This window comes from Platichthys flesus, chromosome 19 (genome assembly GCF_949316205.1).
Source record: "Platichthys flesus chromosome 19, fPlaFle2.1, whole genome shotgun sequence".
NCBI classification, from domain to species: domain Eukaryota; kingdom Metazoa; phylum Chordata; class Actinopteri; order Pleuronectiformes; family Pleuronectidae; genus Platichthys; species Platichthys flesus.
The window spans coordinates 9,676,362-9,695,421 of record NC_084963.1 but is presented as its reverse complement, the minus strand read 5'-3'; the positions used below and the strand labels follow the sequence as shown (position 1 = coordinate 9,695,421).

General features: G+C 43.2%; 3 protein-coding genes across 4 annotated transcripts; 2 read left to right on the top strand and 1 right to left on the bottom strand.

Moving 5' to 3' along the window:
• The first annotated feature begins 1,218 nt into the window (after positions 1 to 1,218).
• Positions 1,219 to 2,922, top strand: hcar2 (hydroxycarboxylic acid receptor 2-). The gene has a single exon (XM_062412581.1). It carries the CDS (start codon positions 1,255 to 1,257, stop codon positions 2,149 to 2,151), a length of 897 nt encoding a protein of 298 aa, XP_062268565.1. The 5' UTR covers positions 1,219 to 1,254; the 3' UTR covers positions 2,152 to 2,922.
• Positions 2,923 to 2,952: 30 nt separating this feature from the next.
• Positions 2,953 to 6,973, bottom strand: LOC133974809 (zinc finger protein 436). The gene is made up of 2 exons (XM_062412580.1): positions 6,496 to 6,973; positions 2,953 to 6,085 (listed from the first exon to the last, which is right to left on the bottom strand). The coding sequence occupies exons 1-2, from the start codon at positions 6,692 to 6,694 to the stop codon at positions 4,431 to 4,433; spliced, it is 1,854 nt and encodes a 617-aa protein (XP_062268564.1). The 5' UTR covers positions 6,695 to 6,973; the 3' UTR covers positions 2,953 to 4,430.
• Positions 6,974 to 8,211: 1,238 nt separating this feature from the next.
• LOC133974808 (PH and SEC7 domain-containing protein 3) lies at positions 8,212 to 18,388 on the top strand. Of its 2 annotated transcripts, none has more exons than XM_062412577.1 (16): positions 8,212 to 8,733; positions 10,298 to 10,999; positions 11,361 to 11,442; positions 11,623 to 12,058; positions 12,188 to 13,222; positions 14,461 to 14,541; positions 14,662 to 14,774; positions 14,879 to 14,937; positions 15,032 to 15,121; positions 15,224 to 15,267; positions 15,387 to 15,559; positions 16,219 to 16,289; positions 16,372 to 16,517; positions 16,618 to 16,762; positions 17,279 to 17,425; positions 17,528 to 18,388. In XM_062412577.1, the coding sequence occupies exons 2-16, from the start codon at positions 10,484 to 10,486 to the stop codon at positions 17,813 to 17,815; spliced, it is 3,426 nt and encodes a 1,141-aa protein (XP_062268561.1). In that variant the 5' UTR covers positions 8,212 to 8,733; positions 10,298 to 10,483; the 3' UTR covers positions 17,816 to 18,388. The 2 variants fall into 2 exon arrangements, with proteins under 2 accessions (XP_062268561.1, XP_062268563.1); XM_062412579.1 differs by lacking the exon at positions 8,212 to 8,733 and adding an exon at positions 9,773 to 9,926.
• Positions 18,389 to 19,060: the final 672 nt, after the last annotated feature.

The window sequence follows — 19,060 nt, the reverse complement described above, 5'->3', positions numbered from 1 at the left end:
TAAGGCTTAAATCTGCAATCTGCAATTTTAAGAGTTCCTCTTATGAAAAACAGCATCACATCTCCATTTACTATTTTTAATCTCTGCATTAACTATTAAAATACACGCTTTCTTTAATAATATTTTAAGAACAATGCACAACGAGTAACACTAACAGGGAAGTGTATTTTGCTAAATAAAGGTACGATGTCTGGTAAGAGTTTATAGCTCTAATAATCAATTTACATAGTGGCTTGTTGGCTCCATGTGAATGGTGAATGTGACAATCTTCAAACACTGGTGCCTTTACACAGTATTTATTCTGAGATGGCTTAAATCCTCAAAATCAGCAGCAATCTCCAGTAGATTATTATAAAGTGAAGTGAGTGTGTTCTGTATGATTTAAATCACGCTATCACAATAGCTGTTGTCATAAATTAGTTTTTCGAATGAAAAAGGAAGATACTAGGATTTTAGTAATGCAGCATATTGGTAGAAACATGTCACATGGACCAATTAGAAAATAGAGCTTAAGGAGCCTAAAAGAAGAAGTTGTCAAACATTCTACTGTGGCTCCGGAACTCTTCAGCATTTTGGTCCCTTGAGATAGAATTGCAGTATTTTTTACGTGTTGAACAAAGTAAATCTCTGGAGTCGCCTGCAGCTTTCATCAGGTTATTGAAGTGACAGAAGAACAGACACACAACTGGGTGAGACGTCATGTGCCTAGATTCTCTCTCCCTTCATTTCCTGCCATCTCTTGGCTATTGACACTCTCCACCTCTGTCAACTAATTTCTTCCAACACGGATGATTTTTCCACTTAAATGATTGTGTGTGAAGGGAACTTTGCTGGATGTGTTTTTATATTTTTAACTAATGACCAAGACCTATATGTCAGTTTACATTGAATTATGGTAATGATATCTTAATTGATTTGAGGGTTTTGCTGCCAAAAGAGTTTTGACTAGTGAGCGTTGTGAATGATTAATGGTTGTGATCAATAAAGACTCGGAAATAATTATTATTTGTGTGTTGTAAGGATTTAGCATGTTGTGTTTGTTTATTCTCTGTACCTGTCTGACATCTAATCAAGTAATATTTTATGACCAATCAATGGACGAATGGATAGATGATTGATTGATTGATTGGTTGAATAATCTAATGATTAACCGAACAGTGCACGTGCCATATCACTTCATTACCTCTGTTTCTCTGACAGATCTCTGTTCCTCCTGCCGGTCTCCTCTGAGGACTTCACTGTAATCAGGCCGTCATGGAGGTTCCATACCCCAACTCCTCTTTGCTCTACCTCTCTCTCAGCCCCTTAAATCACAGCGGTGGAGAGGAGACAGTGTACGAGCAATGCAAAGACATGCCCGCCGCCATCATTTGGTACCTGGGCCTGCAGTTCATTAACATGTTCCTGGGCATTCCGACCAACCTCACGGTGCTGTGGCTCATCCACAAGAACAAGGGCGACTCCTCCACCTCGGACATCTTCATCCTTCAACTGGCTATCCTAGATGTGCTCTTCTGCCTCACCCCTCCTCTGGAGCTGGCCAACATAGTCTTCATCACCACCAGCAGCACCTGGTACGTCCTGCGGTTCTTCTACGGCATGAAGGACTCCTCGCCGCTCCTCCTCGCCTGCATCTGCCTGGACCGTTACATGGCTGTTGTCCACCCCATCACCTTCACCGAGCTCAAGGACCGACAGCACAGAGCGGTCCTGGCCATGCTGGTCTGGCTGTTCATCCTGGGCTACGCTGCCGCCAAGTGCGTGGGCAACATCCCCAACTTCGAGAAGGTCTTCACGGCGATGATCCTCGCCGCGTTCACCTTCATGGTCTTCTGCAACATTGCCATTCTCTGGGTGCTGCGGCAGTCTGGGCCCGGCAGAGACGAGATGCACCCAGTGAAGAAGAGGGCCTTCAAAATGGTCCTCATCATCCAGGCCATCATAGTGTTCAACTACTTCCCACCTGTGGCGCTGTTCCCCTTCCAGGACTACTTCTCTGCCGACGTGTTCCGCTGCTACATCCACTACGTGGCCTTCGGCCTGATGGACTTCAGCAGCACCATTCAGCCCATGCTCTACCTCTCCAAGGAAAAGATGCCACCGAGCCTCAACTGTTGTCACACCAGCACGACTCACAACCTACAAGCCTAAAGGTGCGGCTTCTGTCTCTGTGCCACCCGAGTGTCGTAATGTGCAAGATGAATTATTTCACCATACCGATATGGTGAAATGCAAGATAATAGATTTTGAGTTCTTCAATTACGAAACCTTTGAATGTGTTAGTTTTTCCGATGTTTTTTTTTACTTTGTGAAACGTTCATCACTTCAGCATACTTTCCGCTAGAGACGTCATTTCAACTTAAAACTTTAAATTTGGATTCAGCTTTTTTTATAGCTTGTAAACATTTTAAATTTTTGCCGTTTGTATTTTCATGCTTTTAGTCGGACTGAGTTTATAATATACAATATGCCTACTCGTATATTCTACTATCACTGGCAATAACTCCTGCATCTCTATTGTCATTGCTGCACCCTTCATCTCTTTCAGACATTGTCTTACGTGTTAATACTTTATATACTGACACCCCTTTCCATTATGTTAGAAACTTGTTGGTAGTTTTTACTCACTGTACTTCACACTTGAATAGGATGAAGTACAGTGGATGTTGTTCATTGTTAGTGGAATCAGGTTAGAATTTGAGGTGCTTCGGCTGCTCTGCCTTTCTCAATTACAATTACACAATTTAAAGATTACATTTTAGGATAATCTGAACTGTTTCACACTGTGAGAATTTATGCACTTGCTGGTTTTCAATGTTCATGGCTTAATCAACAAGTTGAGTCATCAACTTTTCCATATAGTTCAATGTTGTATCACCTTATTTGCTGCACTTTACCTTTGATTGTACAATAAAACCACAACTGTATGGGGTAAAAGAGTCAAAACAATGCTTTGGGTTAACGGTTGTTTTTAATTTAGACACAAACCACACAAAGTAAATCACAATAAATTGCTAGTAGCAAACAGTTTAATGTACATTGCTATGCAGGTATATCAACTGAAGGAAACAGTTGCTTTGAGATCACGAACATGAATCTTTACTCCTGCGTGTGTCAGTCGTACAATATTTATATATGTTCTTGTATCATTACGGGGAAAACCCTCTAGGAGCTGGACGTTGTTTGAGATCAGCGTTGCTTACAAAACAGGTTACTACTGAAAGCTGGTCAATCGATACGGATTATCTGCAGTTATATTATTACACAAATACATTCTCAGCAGGTCAACAGATCAGACCTCTGACTGTATAGTTAAAGCTATATACATTGTTATATTAACTTTAAATCACAGAGCAGAACACATTTCTAACTCTCGGGCTACAAAGTTGTGTAGATGTATCTTCTAAGACAATTTTTTTAAATCAACCCTGTGGGAACATTTCAGCAACTTAACGATCTGATAGACGTTGCATTCAATCAATTTTTATTTTCCTATAAAGCATTTCATAAACACACAATCTACCACAGTTCGGTAACATACAGCAGGTTTCAACGTTCTTTCAGGGAGCCGTGTATTACACTGTGAGAAACGCTTACAAGGAAAATATTAGAGTTAATCAATCAAATGTATATATGTCAATATATAGAATTGCTGACTAAATATTAAGTCCTGTTAATACAGAATAGGGGGGTGAAATGGTGGAGTGTATTTTTACAGGTACCAGTTTGACTGCATCACATAGGATTTAGGAAGTAGAGACTGGGTAACAGATAAATGAGTTTTAGAGGTTCATCAGATGCCAAACACCGGCAACAGTTTGTACTGTGCGTCAGGATTTTACAACAAAGTTATCGCAGCTTGGTTTATAGCAGAATTACCATGTTCGTGTTTTTACAGTATTCAAGCACAGCCTTTAAGGCATTTTCACATTTGAAAGTCCGAACCAAGTTTCATGTCTTAGACTCTGTGTTGACATAAGTTTTGGTTTTACTTGGGGAGCGGACTAAGGATTTTTTAAAGACATATATAAGTCCCATTGTCATCTCCTACATAAGCTGTGTGTGAGGGCGCCATGGTGTAAAATCAAGGGGCAGTAGTATTTCTGTTGGATAGGTGCAAAAGTGCAAGAGCCCTGTGTGAAGGAAACACCATTGATCTCAACAAGGCTGCAGAGGCCCCAGCACAAAAAGAAAAGTGTGTTATTCTTGGGCCCGATAATGTCTCAAACTCCTGAATATGTTACTGGTTACACAGGTGATGTGGGTTTCTGCTGTTCATTCATTCTCCTGTCCAGTGTTCTTATTGTTTTACTGGATGGAGTTCTCCACCATCATCCGTGGGTCAAATGTAGCTGATGTAGTAAGTGAGATGTGGTTAAAAGATTTTAAAAAGCTGCTATGTGCATTTTGAATCGCAGATTGTATATGATTCAACTGCTACAGTTTCTATCAGTGTCTGAATGCGTCTCAGAGGCTGAAGGTGGGACTGCGTTGGTCTCAGCCTCGCTGGTGCTTCCCTCGCTCTGAGCCTTATGCTCCTTGGTCGTGTGCATCTTCAAGTGTTTCTTAAGGGACGACTGGTCCGTGTAGCTCTTTCCACACTGGTTGCAGAGGAAGACCTTCTCTTTGGTGTGGACCAGCTCGTGTCTCTTCAGGTGTCCCGACCGGCTGAAGCTCTTGCTGCAGTAGGAGCAGCTGTACTCCTTCTCTCCCGTGTGCGTCCTCTGGTGCAGCTTCAGGCTGCTGGCCACCGTGAACTTCTTTCCGCACTCACTGCAGCTGTAGGGTCTCTCTCCTGTGTGCATGCGCATGTGTATGGTGAGGTGTCCCGCCTGGCTGAAGGTCTTCTTACACAGCTCGCAGCTGTAGGGCCTCTCTCCAGTGTGAATCCTGTAATGCGTTTTGAGGTCACCCAGGCCATTAAACCTCTTCCCACACTGAGCACAGCAGTACGGCTTCTCGCCTGTGTGGATCCTCTCGTGTATGCGCAGGTTTCCCGCATTGCTGAATGTTTTGCCGCACTCCTGGCAGCTGTAAGGCCTCTCCCCGGTGTGGGTCCGCAAGTGGACCTTGAGCTGGTTGTGCTCGTTAAAGCGCTTCCCACAGTGCGAGCAGCAATACGGTTTCTCTCCAGTGTGTATGCGCTTGTGTATCCTGAGCTGACTGGGGTGGGCGTACGTTTTGCTGCACATGTTGCAGCAGTAGGGTCTTTCTCCTGTGTGGGTGCGTTTGTGGGATTTGAGGAGGTCGGCGCGGCCAAAGCGCTTACCGCAGTAGCTGCAGCTGTGGACCTTCTCGCCGCTGTGAGTCTTGATGTGGACATTGAGCGAGGCTGCGCGGCTGAATGTTTTGGGACAGCTGGGGCAGCGCAGGAAGTTGTCGCGGTTTTCCAAAACCTCGTCTGCAGGAACAGCGGGGGGGTCGTCCTCCTCCTGCAGCGCAGCCTCTGGCTCTGCCACCTGACCACTCGCTTCCTCTGGGTCTGCATTTGATTCGTGGTAATATTGCAACACATGCGTCAACTCCTGCTTGGAGAAACTGTCATCGTCACTGTACTGCAACACCCCATTCTGCTCCTCCTCCTCCTCCTCCTCCTCCTCCTCTGTCTTAATATACGGACCATCCTGCATGTAGCTGTCAGGGACCATGTTGCCGTTAACTTCACCGTAACTGCCTCTGGAGTCTGGTTCAGGGCCTGAAGATGGCAGCAGAGGTGCATATGCCTCTGGACTGTCACAAGTGACCACTGTGCTCTCATCCTTTAAGGGCCTCATTGCCAGATTGAGAAGAGAGGAGGGCTGGGAGAGGTCAATGGCGCAGTTTTCCTCCAGGCCGGTCTCTTCTTTCACAGATACCAAGGTTCTGTCTATACTTACCTCGGCCGTGTTGACACATGGTTGTTCTACCTCAGGATTTGTCTGCAGAAAAAAGGAGTCAGACGACGCAATCTCCCTCATCTTGTCTTTTTGCTTTTTCCTCCTGCAGCTCTTCTTGTCGCTGCTGCATATGGACATCTTGAACGTGCCCTGGGTCGTAGCGATCGGATAACTGGTCCACTCCAAGGGCTGTTCTGTGACATCTTGTTCTGTAAAACAAACAAGTTCAAAATTATGAACAAACATAATATAGACTTTGACTCTGAGTCAGGCATGTCCTCAACTATAACTGAAATAATGAATTAGCATGAAGGAATACTTTAAATTTGTGGAGACTCACTATACAATCAAAATACACATTTTGTTCACGTCTGCGGCGAGCAGCCTCAAAACACTGATATTGTAAACCATTTATTTTTGATCTACACATCCAGCAGATACAGGGCAACAAAAGCATTACTTTAGAGCAGTGAGTGCAGCATTGTTTATTGATGTTGAATGTGCTGCAGCGACAGTTTTATTCATGTCTGTAAACAGAGATGCACGGGCTCTGCAAACAAAGGTCAGGGTCTGCACGGAGCTGCAGCCGCCTGTGTTTACCAGCTGCAAACAACGGTACCTTTGGACGCACGCTCCCGGCTCCTGTGTGCAAACAGCAGCCGCTTCAGGCCCTCGTTCTCGGACTCGATCCTCCGTACGGTCCCCTGATACTCGCACAGCGTCCGGTCCACTGAGTCCAGGATGTCGCTCACTGTGGCTCTGAAGATCTCATTCAGAGAGGACTCCAGGAACACTTTCAGGTCACCGGACGTGGCCATGTTGGACCGGGCGGCTGTCGACGACTCGGTGCGATCGTACCCGGATCAGAGTGTCTGGATCATTTAAGTGGCACAGACAAAAGGAGTGTGTGTGTGTAAATGTTTGTCTGAGTGTGTGTGTTGCTGCTGCTGCCGTGTGCGGAACAAACAAAGCACACTCAGGCGCAGGAGAGTGACGCACAGGAGAAAGCTGCTTCTGTTTCCCTGACACCCCTCAGACCCACAGCGCCTACCACCGGCGCGGAGGGGACCTGCTGCATTAGCCGAGGCCCCACTCGACGTCACACAGTTCGCACAAATAACCACGTTATTGTTGATGTCTGTGTTTAAGCCACAAACAGCTAATCACCAGGGTTTACTAGTGCTAACTACTGACGACACCACTAGTTCACCTCTACTACTACTAACCACCACTAACAAGGAGGCCCACATAAGTGATAGGTAATGCAACTGTTTTTAATGTGGATGCTAAACATGCTAATACCCGTTTACATTTAATTGACACTGATGGAGAAGAAGCTAACGTTGCTAAACATGTAACGAGAAACGACGTTTTATGACAAGCTAACCAAATGCTCCTGTACCTTGCGCATGTGCTAACTGTGGCTAACCGCCCTCTGAGTCTGTGGCAACAACGCGAACGAGCTAAAAACGTTTTGTTAGTTACGTGTGTTGTTGCTGATGCTGCGAATATTCAGTCTGCCACCGATGCTAATGCTAATCCTGATGTGAATGATGCTAAATTGCTTTGAGATAAGATAAACCTGTGCAAATATATTAGATTAACTGTCTTGTTGTTTTATCTCATTAGTTTCTTTATCTTTATAGTCTTAATCTTTAATCTTCTCAGTCCTATTTTGTTATTATTGTATTAGTCGTCTTGCCATATTATCTTATTATATGGTCTTCTCAATTTTGTTGTTATGTGATCTTATTAATCTTCTTGTTTTCTGATCTTATAAATCTTGTTATATGATTTTACAAGTCTTGTTCTTATATCTTATCAATCTTATATGATCTTATTAATATTCTCATATGATCTTATTAATCTTGTTGTCAAATGATCTTATTAATCTTTTTATCTGATCTTATCAATCTTGTTAAATGATTTTATAAATCTTGTTCTTATATCTTATCAGTCTTATTACATTATCTAATTCGATAGGTTAATCCTAAACACATGCTTGATAATAAAACCAAATAACAGTGTTAACCTTAACACTAACCCTGGTCTAACACAGCCATTGGTTAACGGTAAAGGTTACTGTTTCAACCACCCAGTTCTCTGTGGATCACGTAGCACATTGGAGACTTTGTGGAGAAGTTTGTGAAACTGACGTGACTGACCACAGACCAACAGACAGTTGGTCAGCTAATAACATGTGCACATTGAATCTGGAAGCCTGCTGGTTCTACCGCATTGCTCCAGATGTATTTTGCAGGAATGAAGCCGGGCCACTCCCCTCACCTGACCTGTATGTGTGCCTGCATGCCTTCAGGGCAGTGGGCGTGGGCCTGGGCCTCTCAGGTGTCTCTTGAGTCATCTGCCAATCACAACGTACCCTTTCTTCCTCTTTGTTGTCACTCAGCTGCTTTCTCCTTCTTCTTCTTCACACATTCTCCCTCCCCTTTCACCCTCCAGCCATTCCTGCAGACGGACGAACAGGACATACGGAGACGGATGGTTGATCAGGATTTCTCCAAAATGGAGAGGAAGCATGAAGAGGGAGGAGGAGGACTCAGTCCAGACGGGGACTTGTGACTTGCATGCATGTTTATGCGACACCACAGACTTAAGAGGCTGCCTGGCTTTAAGAGAGCGGATGTGTGGCTGGTTTGTTGTGCGAAGCAGCTTCAGACCAAAATCAGCTGAAGGGGTTTTTGTATGCGTGTGTGCGAGTGCTGGTGAAGGCACAGCTCATTGACAGCAGCATAAACCCAGTGTAACACAGCGATGTGTCCTTCCCTCCCACAAGACTTGACTTAAAACCTCACAAGCTGGCTGATCATATGATGCCGCTTTAGAGAGCCAGGAGGGGGTAAGTCATGCTTCACAGTTGAAAAGATTCTTTCTAATGAGGGGTAGTTTTGAGCTCTTTGAGGTTTGAAAATGTGGAAATGTTCAAGTTTGTGCCTGTGCCATTCACGGTGCTGCTAATGAATGAAACTCTAGACGGCTCTGTCGACAGATTATGCTGTAGTAATTTCACAACTCTTTCTTTACCCACTGTGGATGTTTTATTTTCTCCTCTATGGATGTTTTATTTTCTCCTCTATGGTATGTTTTCTTTTATTGAGACTGAAAAGAGTTTCTTTCAGGAGACCTCCACAGTCATTTCAGCATTTTGCACTACAGTTTCCTTCCTAACAATGCTGCTGAAGATACTGTCACGCGCAGAAGATTAACGGTGTTATAGTTTCAAACACTCCAGCAAGAGATTATCAGCTGTACTGTATAATGTCGGTCTGCCCCAAATTATTTTGATGTTCAGTGTGCACATCAACGAGACAATTATACATATGCAATTTGTAGCTCTTAAAGTTTCAGCATCTCCACACAGTGCCTTTCATTTATAGACAAGCTTCCTTCCTAATCTTCAGTAAAGCTCATGCATTTAACAGAGCACTTTTTGCACCCTGACAGGAACTGAGAAGTGAGCACCCACACAGGAAATGTGGTCAAAGTCTGTCCCGGATGTTGGTTGCGTGACTTGAATAGAATAATCAAGAGAGACAAGGGTGTGATAGAAATGAAGTGGAGAACAAGCAATAGGATTCAAAATGCAGAACAGAACAAGATATGATAAGTGATGCTTTAACTGTTCACTTCCTATGGCCTTGGTGACGTGGGAGGTGATGCCCTTGGGTCGTGTTTACAAGCAACTACACGTTTAGACTCTAGTTCATCGTGGCTTTATCCATCAGCCAGGGTCACAGTGTGCCGCAGTGATCAAATGATAGACATACGGCACAGACAGTTAAACTGCTCACCAGAAAAAAAAGATTAACTCCACCCTCTCTTCTTAACCCACACACATGCACCGCTATCTCTCTGCTCCTTTTCTTTTCGGCTCACTCACTAAGGGGATTTTCTTCGTCTCTGATCAGGAAGTGCAGACGAGCTTTTGTGACATTTCACTTGACGTCCTTTGCACATGTGCACTGCAATGACAAAGTAATAAGATATTTGACAATGGGATATAAAAAAAAAATCTACAAACTGGATAATGTGGTAAGTGTTGAGTATTTTTGTCAGAGTGATGTATTTAATTTCAAAATGTTTTTCTCAGTAGATTTAAATTTACTCTGTCTCACAGACGAATAGAAAAATATAAAGCCCCATCCCTATCACCTTCCCACCAAATATAGTGGATTGGTATGAATGGCTTTTTTGTCTACTATCTATCGGATTTTCCATCTAATAGACTTGGAGGTTCCCCAAAAAGTTATTTTTAAATGTGTTATTCAAACACTCGATGAAGAAACTACTTTGTTTCAGTTATCACGCAACATCAGGGTTTTAGAGCCACTCGTGTCTGACCCACAATTAAAATCTTGTGCTGCCTATTCTTGAACATTAATGTTTTTTTTCTTTTTTCACAGAACTGTTAATGGAGCCACTGGAGATTGTAACGTGCCTCAGAGTTTCACATTTATGCAGCTGCACAGAAATTATCTTTGTATAGAAGAGGAAAGCGAGGCAACATTTACAGAAACTTTCACCACAACCCACAAAATAAAAAAAAAGAGCAAGAAACCAGACCACGGAACAGACTGAGAGAGACCCTAATGGAGGAGGAAATCATCTGCTCCTCTCTGCTAAATAGTACAGATTCAGTCCTGCAGCATCCCCAACAAGACTCGTGCACCTCTGCGGAGCATCAGAACATCAGTGGAGAACAGGAGGTCACTGTTTTGGACGAGACCGAGACGGAGGAGGAGATAATCGCGGCACATGGGACAGATGAACTCACTTTGTCTCCAAAGACAGGACGAGAGACTCCTGATGAGGCAGAGCAATGGGACCACATAATATGCCCTGTACGTCCCAGTGCATCACTCTCTTTCGCCACGGTACAGTGGGACATGCCCGACCCCTTTACAGAAAGGCCCTCGCTCGTGACTGACCGCAGCTTGGCCAATGAGCTGGACTCCAGTGACGTGATAAGTCTAGGTACCACTCCCCCGTCACTTCACCAATCTGAGGATGATATTGCTGCGCTTCTCGTTACAGAGGAGAGAGAGGAACTAGATCGGCTCAATTCACTGCTTCTGAGTGGGGAGTGGTCAGGAAACAGCTTTGAGGTATGTACTTAACATACAGAGATCGTGTAAAGAGCTGAAATTCTGACACTATTTCAATTTTTTCTCTTTTTTTGTGTCTGTACACACCTTTTAGAAACAGTTTCCTGTAATTTCTTACTTCCTTCACTGAGTGTAGCTCGACTTTTCCGTCGCCACCTCGGTCTTTACGTCTTTAAATACACATCTGAGAGTTACTGTAATAGGTTGAGCTAGTTGTGGAGGAATAGAGCAGATATCATGTTGGTCAGATGAGGCGCTGAGTGCAAACTATCTACTCATAAAGCCACTGGCGATCACAAGTTTTTCTCACACTGTTTTTCACATGATCATGTTCGATGATGGCCTGTGTTGCAATTTCCAGCCATGTGATGCAGCCGATGTGCAAGAGCCGACGACACAGGAAAAGGAAGATTCAACACAAGAGCTGGTAGACAGTAATAACGGTGCGTATTACTCATAGCAACACATTAAAACTACGCTTTTTTTTCTATTTCTCTCTCGGTTTTGGAAAATACAGTGATTCAGTTTATTGTGGTAGCCCTGGTGTAGTTTAAAAAAGAAATGATGTGTTAGATTTTACAGCAAAACTTTGATGTTTGTCTGTCTCTGGAAAAATCTTCCAGAAATTCCTGTCGAGACTGAGTCAGAAGATGAGGACAGATGCTCAGTAACCTCCAATCCTGCTGAGACAGTGGACATAACCGAGACTGTTTGGGAGGCTGAAGGCTCAGAAGATGAGGCGAACTGTCTCGCAGATGTAAAACCAGAAGAGGAACCAGAGGAGCTTAGCGTTCTACTAACTGCACAGGGAGACCCAGAGGGACAACAAAATGCAGTGAATGGAGTAGAGATTGAAGAAGAAGGCGAGGAGGGACAAGAAGAAGACGAAGAAGAAGACGAAGAAGAAGACGAAGACGAAGAAGAAGACGAAGAAGAAGACGAAGAAGAAGAAGAAGAAGACGAAGAAGAAGAAGAAGAAGAAGAGGGAAAGCATGTGACCAACGTGCTTTATGCTGACAACAGTGAAGAGGCAAACACTGTCAGTTGTCCAAGTGATGTGTGAGTATCATGGAAAGGGGAACAGGAAACGTGTACTGAAAGTCAATGACTTCATTATGATATTCATGTCACAGTTTGATGTAGTACTTTAACACTGACTGCATCTCATATTTCATGCACTGTTTGTAGGGAGTTGACGGCAGAGCCACTACAAACAGAGGATGCAGGACTTACCCCAGATAAGCTAATTCATTTGCATCCGTCAGAGCCTGTTGATGAAATTTGTAACTCAGGGACCGAAGAGGACGTAGAGATACAGGAGCAGTTACAGGAAGATTCCACTGGTCGGACCGAAGAGACAGATATGTGTAAAGGTGTCGAACATAACGTGGAACCTGAGCAGCCAGAAGCCGTCGACAACAGTCAGGAAGAATTAATGCAGGAGACGGAAAACGCAGAGAAGACAGAAAACTTAGAGGCGATACCAGAGCTGGATGAAGAAGTGGAGGAGGAAAGTCCTTTGGAGCGACAATATTGTGACGAGACAACTTCACCGCACCCCGAACGGTCTGAGTGTGAGGAGCTGGAAACGATCAGAGAGCCCGAGCCTTCCCAAGCAGAGTTGTCAAATCAGATAGAGGAGGAGCACTCTGACCAGTTAGGATGTCAACATCTGAAGGAGTCACCAGAGATGGAACTAACGAATCAGTCAGCCCGACCTGAAACTGCAGAAGGAACCGAGGAGTGCACTCAGTCAGATCGGACAGTCTGTGTTGAAGCCAAAGACCCTGAAGTCCCAGAGCAGCAGCAGCAGCAGCAGCAGCAGACGGAGCCGCCCGAGCAGAATGAGCAGTCACCGCAACCGGCCGACGTGTCCCAGCCGACAATCCCTGAGCAGCCAGTGCTATCAGAGGATTCAGATGAGTCAGAAATAACAGAGCAGCTGTCTGCAGAGCCTGAGGTCACAGAGCAGACAGCAGAGGCAGCAGAGCTAAAGCAGGTGGACTCGCCTGCGTCACATCAGACTGAAGAATTAGCAGGTCCTGAGGATGGAGGTGTACGAACAGTGATGGCGAATGGAGAGAAACACAAGCTCCCGGAGACGCCCATGCCTCATATGAACGGAGGGGAGGTGGACAGAGAGATGGCCCGCGGCCTCGCTGAACGGCTGTTTAAGTTGGACGGGATCCAACCTGTAGATGTGGTCAAGCACTTAGATAAAGAGTAAGTGCATGTTTTTACACATTTAAAATCTTTCTGTGTTCATAAGGGATGGATGATGAGCTCCGCAGCCAAACTAATAACTAGCTACAGCTATAGGGTGCTTCGTGGAGCGCCAAACGGCAGATGTGTGTAAATATCTTCGCAGTCATACAGCTGATTATAAATATTTGAATTTATAAAATATTTTAACATACACAACACACAATATTTTGTTTAACCATATCTTGGGATATGAACTGTGAAATCATGATTATTTATACAATGCAAAAGAAAACCAAACCACTTCTCCCAAGTCCCTGAGACACTTTCTACTTGGTATTTTTCAAATCTGCCAAAACTCAAAAGTGTAAGTGTCCAGAGGAAGAAAATATTTTCCTGTTTGTGCTACTTAATATACTAAACCTTTAGATAAACAAAATGTAACATAAAGATATAAAAGCTGACTTTAATATTAACATCGTGGTTCAATCTCATCAAAGACTGAGTGGTGCTCAGTCTAAGTGCGATTTATTGCTCAGAAAACATTTAAAGAGCACTGAATGGATTTAACACATTAACATCAAATGTGTCACAGTGAGGGCGGCGGCCTGTGAAAACACTGCTGTATTTATTTGTGTGGTTTTGGAGGCGTTTAGTAAAATTTTGGAGAATCACCATGATGATGCCTTCAGGGTTATCTCAGACATAAATGAATAACAGAAAGTCTGAGGGCGGGGGGGTGAAAACAGCTGCATATTTCCAGTAATAAAAAGAATAATGTAATAGTCCTTTAAATCCAGGCTGAAAAACTTTGTCTGTTGAAAAGTGTGAAGTCTTTATCACCTCTGACCTCATTGATGTCACTGCTTCCTGGAATACACCAATGCAGACGACAAAATGGAAATTGCTATTGTCTACATCATGATAACTGTTTTAAACTTGTCACTTGTTTTTTGTTATTTAATTTTTGGCTTCCAACTTTTCACCTGGCCAGGGACTACAGATGAAATTAGCGTCTTGGCTCACTGGTATATTTACAGTGTTGTTATTAATAAGCACTGTCCCTGATAAACAAACTTAATAAATAAAATAAATAAACAACAAAACAAGATTTTTAGTGGATGTAGTTAATTAATTTGTGGAGAAAGGCCACTGCTGACAATGAAAATGTGATAAAATTTAGATTTAGTCCCTTTGAAGTCTTGTGGGTCATATTTATGACTCATTTATGGTGTGATTTTTCTTCTGTCTCTGTGTAGTAATGCCTTCAGTCATGCTGTCGGAGAGGAATACCTCAAGTTCTTTGACTTTACTGGGCAAACTCTGGATCAGGCCCTGAGGTGAGAATTTTCAGAAGCAGAGCTTGGGTTTGTATACAATGACGACGCTCTGACAAAAACAAAAAACTCATAAAACACCTTGTAAGACGTGTGCATCCTCCCGACGTCTCTCGCTCTCAGGTCTTTTCTGAAAGTGGTGGTACTGATAGGAGAGAGCCAGGAGAGGGAGCGTGTGCTGCAGCATTTCGCCCGCCACTTCCATCAGTGCAACCCTGACGCCTTCTCCTCTTCAGGTAAGCCTCTGTCACTGTTTACTTTGAAATGTTTGATTCATGATCAGTGACCCTGCAGTGTGTCGTCACGTGTGGCATTAACACTTTGTTTTTTATATCCTCAGGGGCTGTGTTGGCTCTGACCTGTGCTTTAATGCTTCTCAACACTGATCTGCATGGACAGGTTAGACATATTTATGTCTGTTAAACAAATGTTTATAGATATCAAATGTTGTTTTGACAAGGCCCATGTTCTGTGTGTGTGTGTGTGTTGACAGCATGTAGGAAAATCCATGTCCTCCTCTCAGTTTGTGTCCAACCTGGATGGGATGAACGAAGGGGAAAACTTCAGCAAGGATCTCCTGAAAGTAATGGCTTTATTGAAGTTGTCAGAAAACCCATTTTATTGGAAGGTCAAATCCCTGTTGATGAAAATGTTGATGATTTTTTCTTCTCCATCTCCATCTTAGAGTCTTCATAATTCCATCAAGAGTGAGCCGCTGGAATGGGCTGTGTAAGTAGATTCCACTCTCACTTGAATTGTTCTCTCTCATGGAGTCTTCCTTTGTCATATCTTTCACATCACGTCTCCTCTCACACATAATAACCCTCGTGTCCCTCTGTGTGTTGAAGGAATGAGGACGAGTTGCAGAGCTCTGTTTTGCTGGAAGAGGATGTGGGAGATGATGCACAGCTGCGCTCCAAAGCCAACCCCTTCCAGGTTGTTGCTCACGACAAAAACGCCTTGGTGGTGAAGGAGGGTTTCCTACTTAGAAAACTCCACGCGGACATCGATGGCAAACGCAGTGAGTCCGACTTATTTTGCCTCTGAGGTTATTATTAAATGTTAAAATATGTAATCTGGTACATAAATAGTAGTGGATCCTATGTGTGGTGGGGATTACTGTGTGTTTGGTTGAGCAATTTGCAAAATACATTGAAACATCATTAAATGGTATGCAGAATATTTATACATTTTTGTTCGTGTTGTGGATAATACATAAAGAAAATATCTAGTTTGTTTCATCTTAAATACAGTTATGATTTATCCAAACTTTTATTTTGAAAGAGACCGCATAGCCTGGTAATTTGACATATTAAAACCTAAATTTACTTTGGAATATTTAAAGTTAATCTTTCATTTATTTATTTAATAAATATCAACAAGTTTGAATGAATAATTGATATGGTTGACAGTATTTGCTCCCGTAAGGCCTTCACTTTCCTGCACTATATATGCTGCTTTTATGAGTTAGAGCGATAATCATGGTTCTATAACCTCTGAATCTATAAATTGTTGAGGTTTTTCTTGAACACTGTGTCCAGAAAGCAGCTTAATTTCCCAATAATATAATATAAAGCATTATCGCATTTTTATCGTTTCAATTCTGAGTTGTGTGTTTTATTGTGGAGGGCATAGACTTGTCTGTAATTTTTACCTACCTGCTGATGTTGTGTGTTTCAGCTCCATGGGGGAAAAGAGGCTGGAAGACTTTCTATGGAGTCCTGAGGGGAATGGTTCTCTACTTACAGAAGGTCAGTGACTCAGCTGACTCTTATTATGTGAAAAACAATTTTGTATGCAAATTTTATATATGTGTGCTTTGTGGTGTTTCAGGATGATTACAAGAGGGATCACCAGGTGAGCGAGGAGGTGGTGAGTGTGCACCACTCGGTGGCCGAGCAGGCACAGGATTACACCAAGAAGCCGCACGTCTTCCGTTTGCAGACGGCGGATTGGAGGGTTTTCCTCTTTCAGGCCTCGTAAGTCACGATACAGCTGGAATCAGAGTGTTCAGCTGTATTCAGAATGTATGTGTGTCCAACAGTCAGAGTCACGGCGCTGGTGTTTTGTCCTGTTCAGATCTAAAGCGGAGATGAAGTCTTGGATCAGCCGCTTCAACCTGGTTTCGGCGATTCACTCGTCGCCCCCGTTTCCTGCTGCCGTCGGCTCCCAGAGGAAGTTCTTCAGGCCGATCCTCCCCGCCTCGCAGTCTGCTCACACACTGGTACACACTCTTACTTCTCCTTCTATGATTTACATTTAAGTGAAAGTTATTTTACCTACATTTAAACTTAATTGTACCTGTTTCTATGCAGGATGTGAGTGTGTGCAGCAGTAAAAGCAGACAAAAACCTTCAAAGTGTTTTTAAGTTGTCAACAGTTGAATAGTGGAAACTTAAAGTCAAATGTTTTTTCTTAACATGTTGGATGAGAATTTAAGGAAGTGAAATTGCTGCATCGTTTAATTTGCAGTACAGAAATGACTACCTCTGGGATTACTTTACCCCTGCAGCTAAACTATGAGAGGGATAATTTTTTTATTCAACAGGCATAATACAGTTAAATATTCTTACACACAAAAACACTCCAGTAGTTGTAATGTATTTAATGTCTAAATGAAGAAAATTTGCAGCTGCGACCTTGATCATAATTTCCACCGTCTTTGTGTGATTGTTCCTCAGCAGGATTTGCATAACGTGCGTTTGCATTTTTCTTCTACTATGTGTAACTTCCTGTGCAGGAACGTCAGCTGCAGTTTCATGCAGGAAAGCTGGAGTCCTTCAAAGCCGACCTGTCGTACCTGCAGCAAAACCCTCCAGAGGGCAGGAAAGCTCGAGCTAAGGAGCTGGAGGAGCAGCGAGTCAGAGCAGAGTACCTGCATTACGAGGTAGAGGAGGTGTCATGAGTGAATGTGCATGTATAAACATAGATGTATATGAGTGTCAATGACCCATGAGTGACCCTGCATTCTCTTGCGCAAACCCTACAGATGTGTCGCTACGAGATCTACATCCAGATGCTGGAGGCCTGGAAGAAGGTGGAGAAGAGGGGCAGCAAAGTGTTGAGCCCCGCAGAGCTGAACCTGTTCGATAAGGCCCTGTGTGCAGACTCTGTGGGGGAGGAAGACGAGGAGGACGACGGGCTGAAGAAGTCCCACTCCAGCCCTTCTCTGGAGCAGGAGATGGCTCCTCCGACTGTGATCAAAGTCAGACGCAACATCTCTGAGAGACGGACGTATCGCAGGACTATCATCCCTCGATGGAATAAAGAGGCCTGAGAGGTATTTTTACTCAGAGACTGCTGACGTCGCGCCAGTTTTTTTTAGGTTTTGGAAGCACTGAACACAGAAGCAGGGAAGACACCAAAGTCAAATATCAAATCCGTCTCGGCACGTTGTTTTGTTTTACGGCATTTTTTCTCTTGTGCACTTTTTCAGATGTATAACCTCAGGGAATCCCCAGCTGTCTCACCATTGAGGAGAGAGCCTGACTGTCTTGTTGAGTTTGTCAAAACGATTGCTCCTAATTTATTTAGTTTTCTTTGAAACAAAAAACAAAATGTCTTTGTATAAAAACTCAAAAGGGTACAAAATCTGTTACATTTGAAATGTCATCGTTTGGGCAACAGTTGTGCCTTTTTAAAATGTAAACCACAAGAGGGTGCTGTAGTACAGGCCATGTGTGAGTGAATGCAGGGGACAGGCCGTCAACTTGTTTTAATAATTGCACTTTTGTTGTTTTTATATTTTGCATAAGTATTTTGTTGCCACTGTTTCATACTATGTTCATATGAAGGATTTATTTGTGAAATGTTTTTTTCTCTATAGGGGAAAAATAAAATATCAATTGTATTTATCAGTCCTATCTTTCCCAACCTTAACTGTTTTCCTCCCGAGCCAGGGTTCATAATCTTCTGATGTTTGAAACAAGGAGGGATTGTCCTCTGAGGACTTTTAAAGCCTTCTCAACTGTCACTTGCATGTTGTTGTTCACCTCCATTACCAGCACGAGAAGGCGCTTGACGTCATCATCACAGTCTTTGAATTGAGGCTCCCAGAAGTGCACTCTTACTGCTTCATAGGTTAAATCCTCTACAGTCCCTTCAGATGGGATCCTTGTTTCGTGCTGAAGTCTTAAAAGTTCAGCCAGCAGTGAAACCTTGACCTTGTAAGGGCTGCTATGACGACATAGCTCCAGAGCCCATTCTGTACATGCTCCTTCTGCTTTTAATCAAAGTCATAGATATCGTCGCTGTATATTTAAAGTAATTTACTGACTATTTTAATTTCACCAATAGACTTGAGAGTAGAGAGACTTTAAACACAGATTACCCTCCAGACCATTCTGAGAAGCAACACACACTCACACACACACACAACAATCACAATTATCACACCCTAAAAGCATCAACTTTAAACTAAAATTAATTTTTGTTTCATTACTTCCTAAAAACAAATTAAGGAAAAAGTCATGTGACAACCTGAACAAATCAGAGGTGAACAACCGAAACATTCCAGTCTACC

Bases quoted from the DNA above. Each gene is read 5' to 3' on its own strand.
- hcar2 (XM_062412581.1), top strand. From the start codon at position 1,255: ATGGAGGTTCCATACCCCAACTCCTCTTTGCTCTACCTCTCTCTCAGC.
- LOC133974809 (XM_062412580.1), bottom strand. From the start codon at position 6,694: ATGGCCACGTCCGGTGACCTGAAAGTGTTCCTGGAGTCCTCTCTGAAT. The intron at 6,086-6,495 runs GTACCGTTGTTT...TTTGTTTTACAG, and splicing joins CCGGGAGCGTGCGTCCAAAG to AACAAGATGTCACAGAACAG.
- LOC133974808 (XM_062412577.1), top strand. From the start codon at position 10,484: ATGGAGGAGGAAATCATCTGCTCCTCTCTGCTAAATAGTACAGATTCA. The intron at 12,059-12,187 runs GTGAGTATCATG...CACTGTTTGTAG, and splicing joins GTCAGTTGTCCAAGTGATGT to GGAGTTGACGGCAGAGCCAC. The intron at 15,122-15,223 runs GTAATGGCTTTA...TCTCCATCTTAG, and splicing joins TCAGCAAGGATCTCCTGAAA to AGTCTTCATAATTCCATCAA.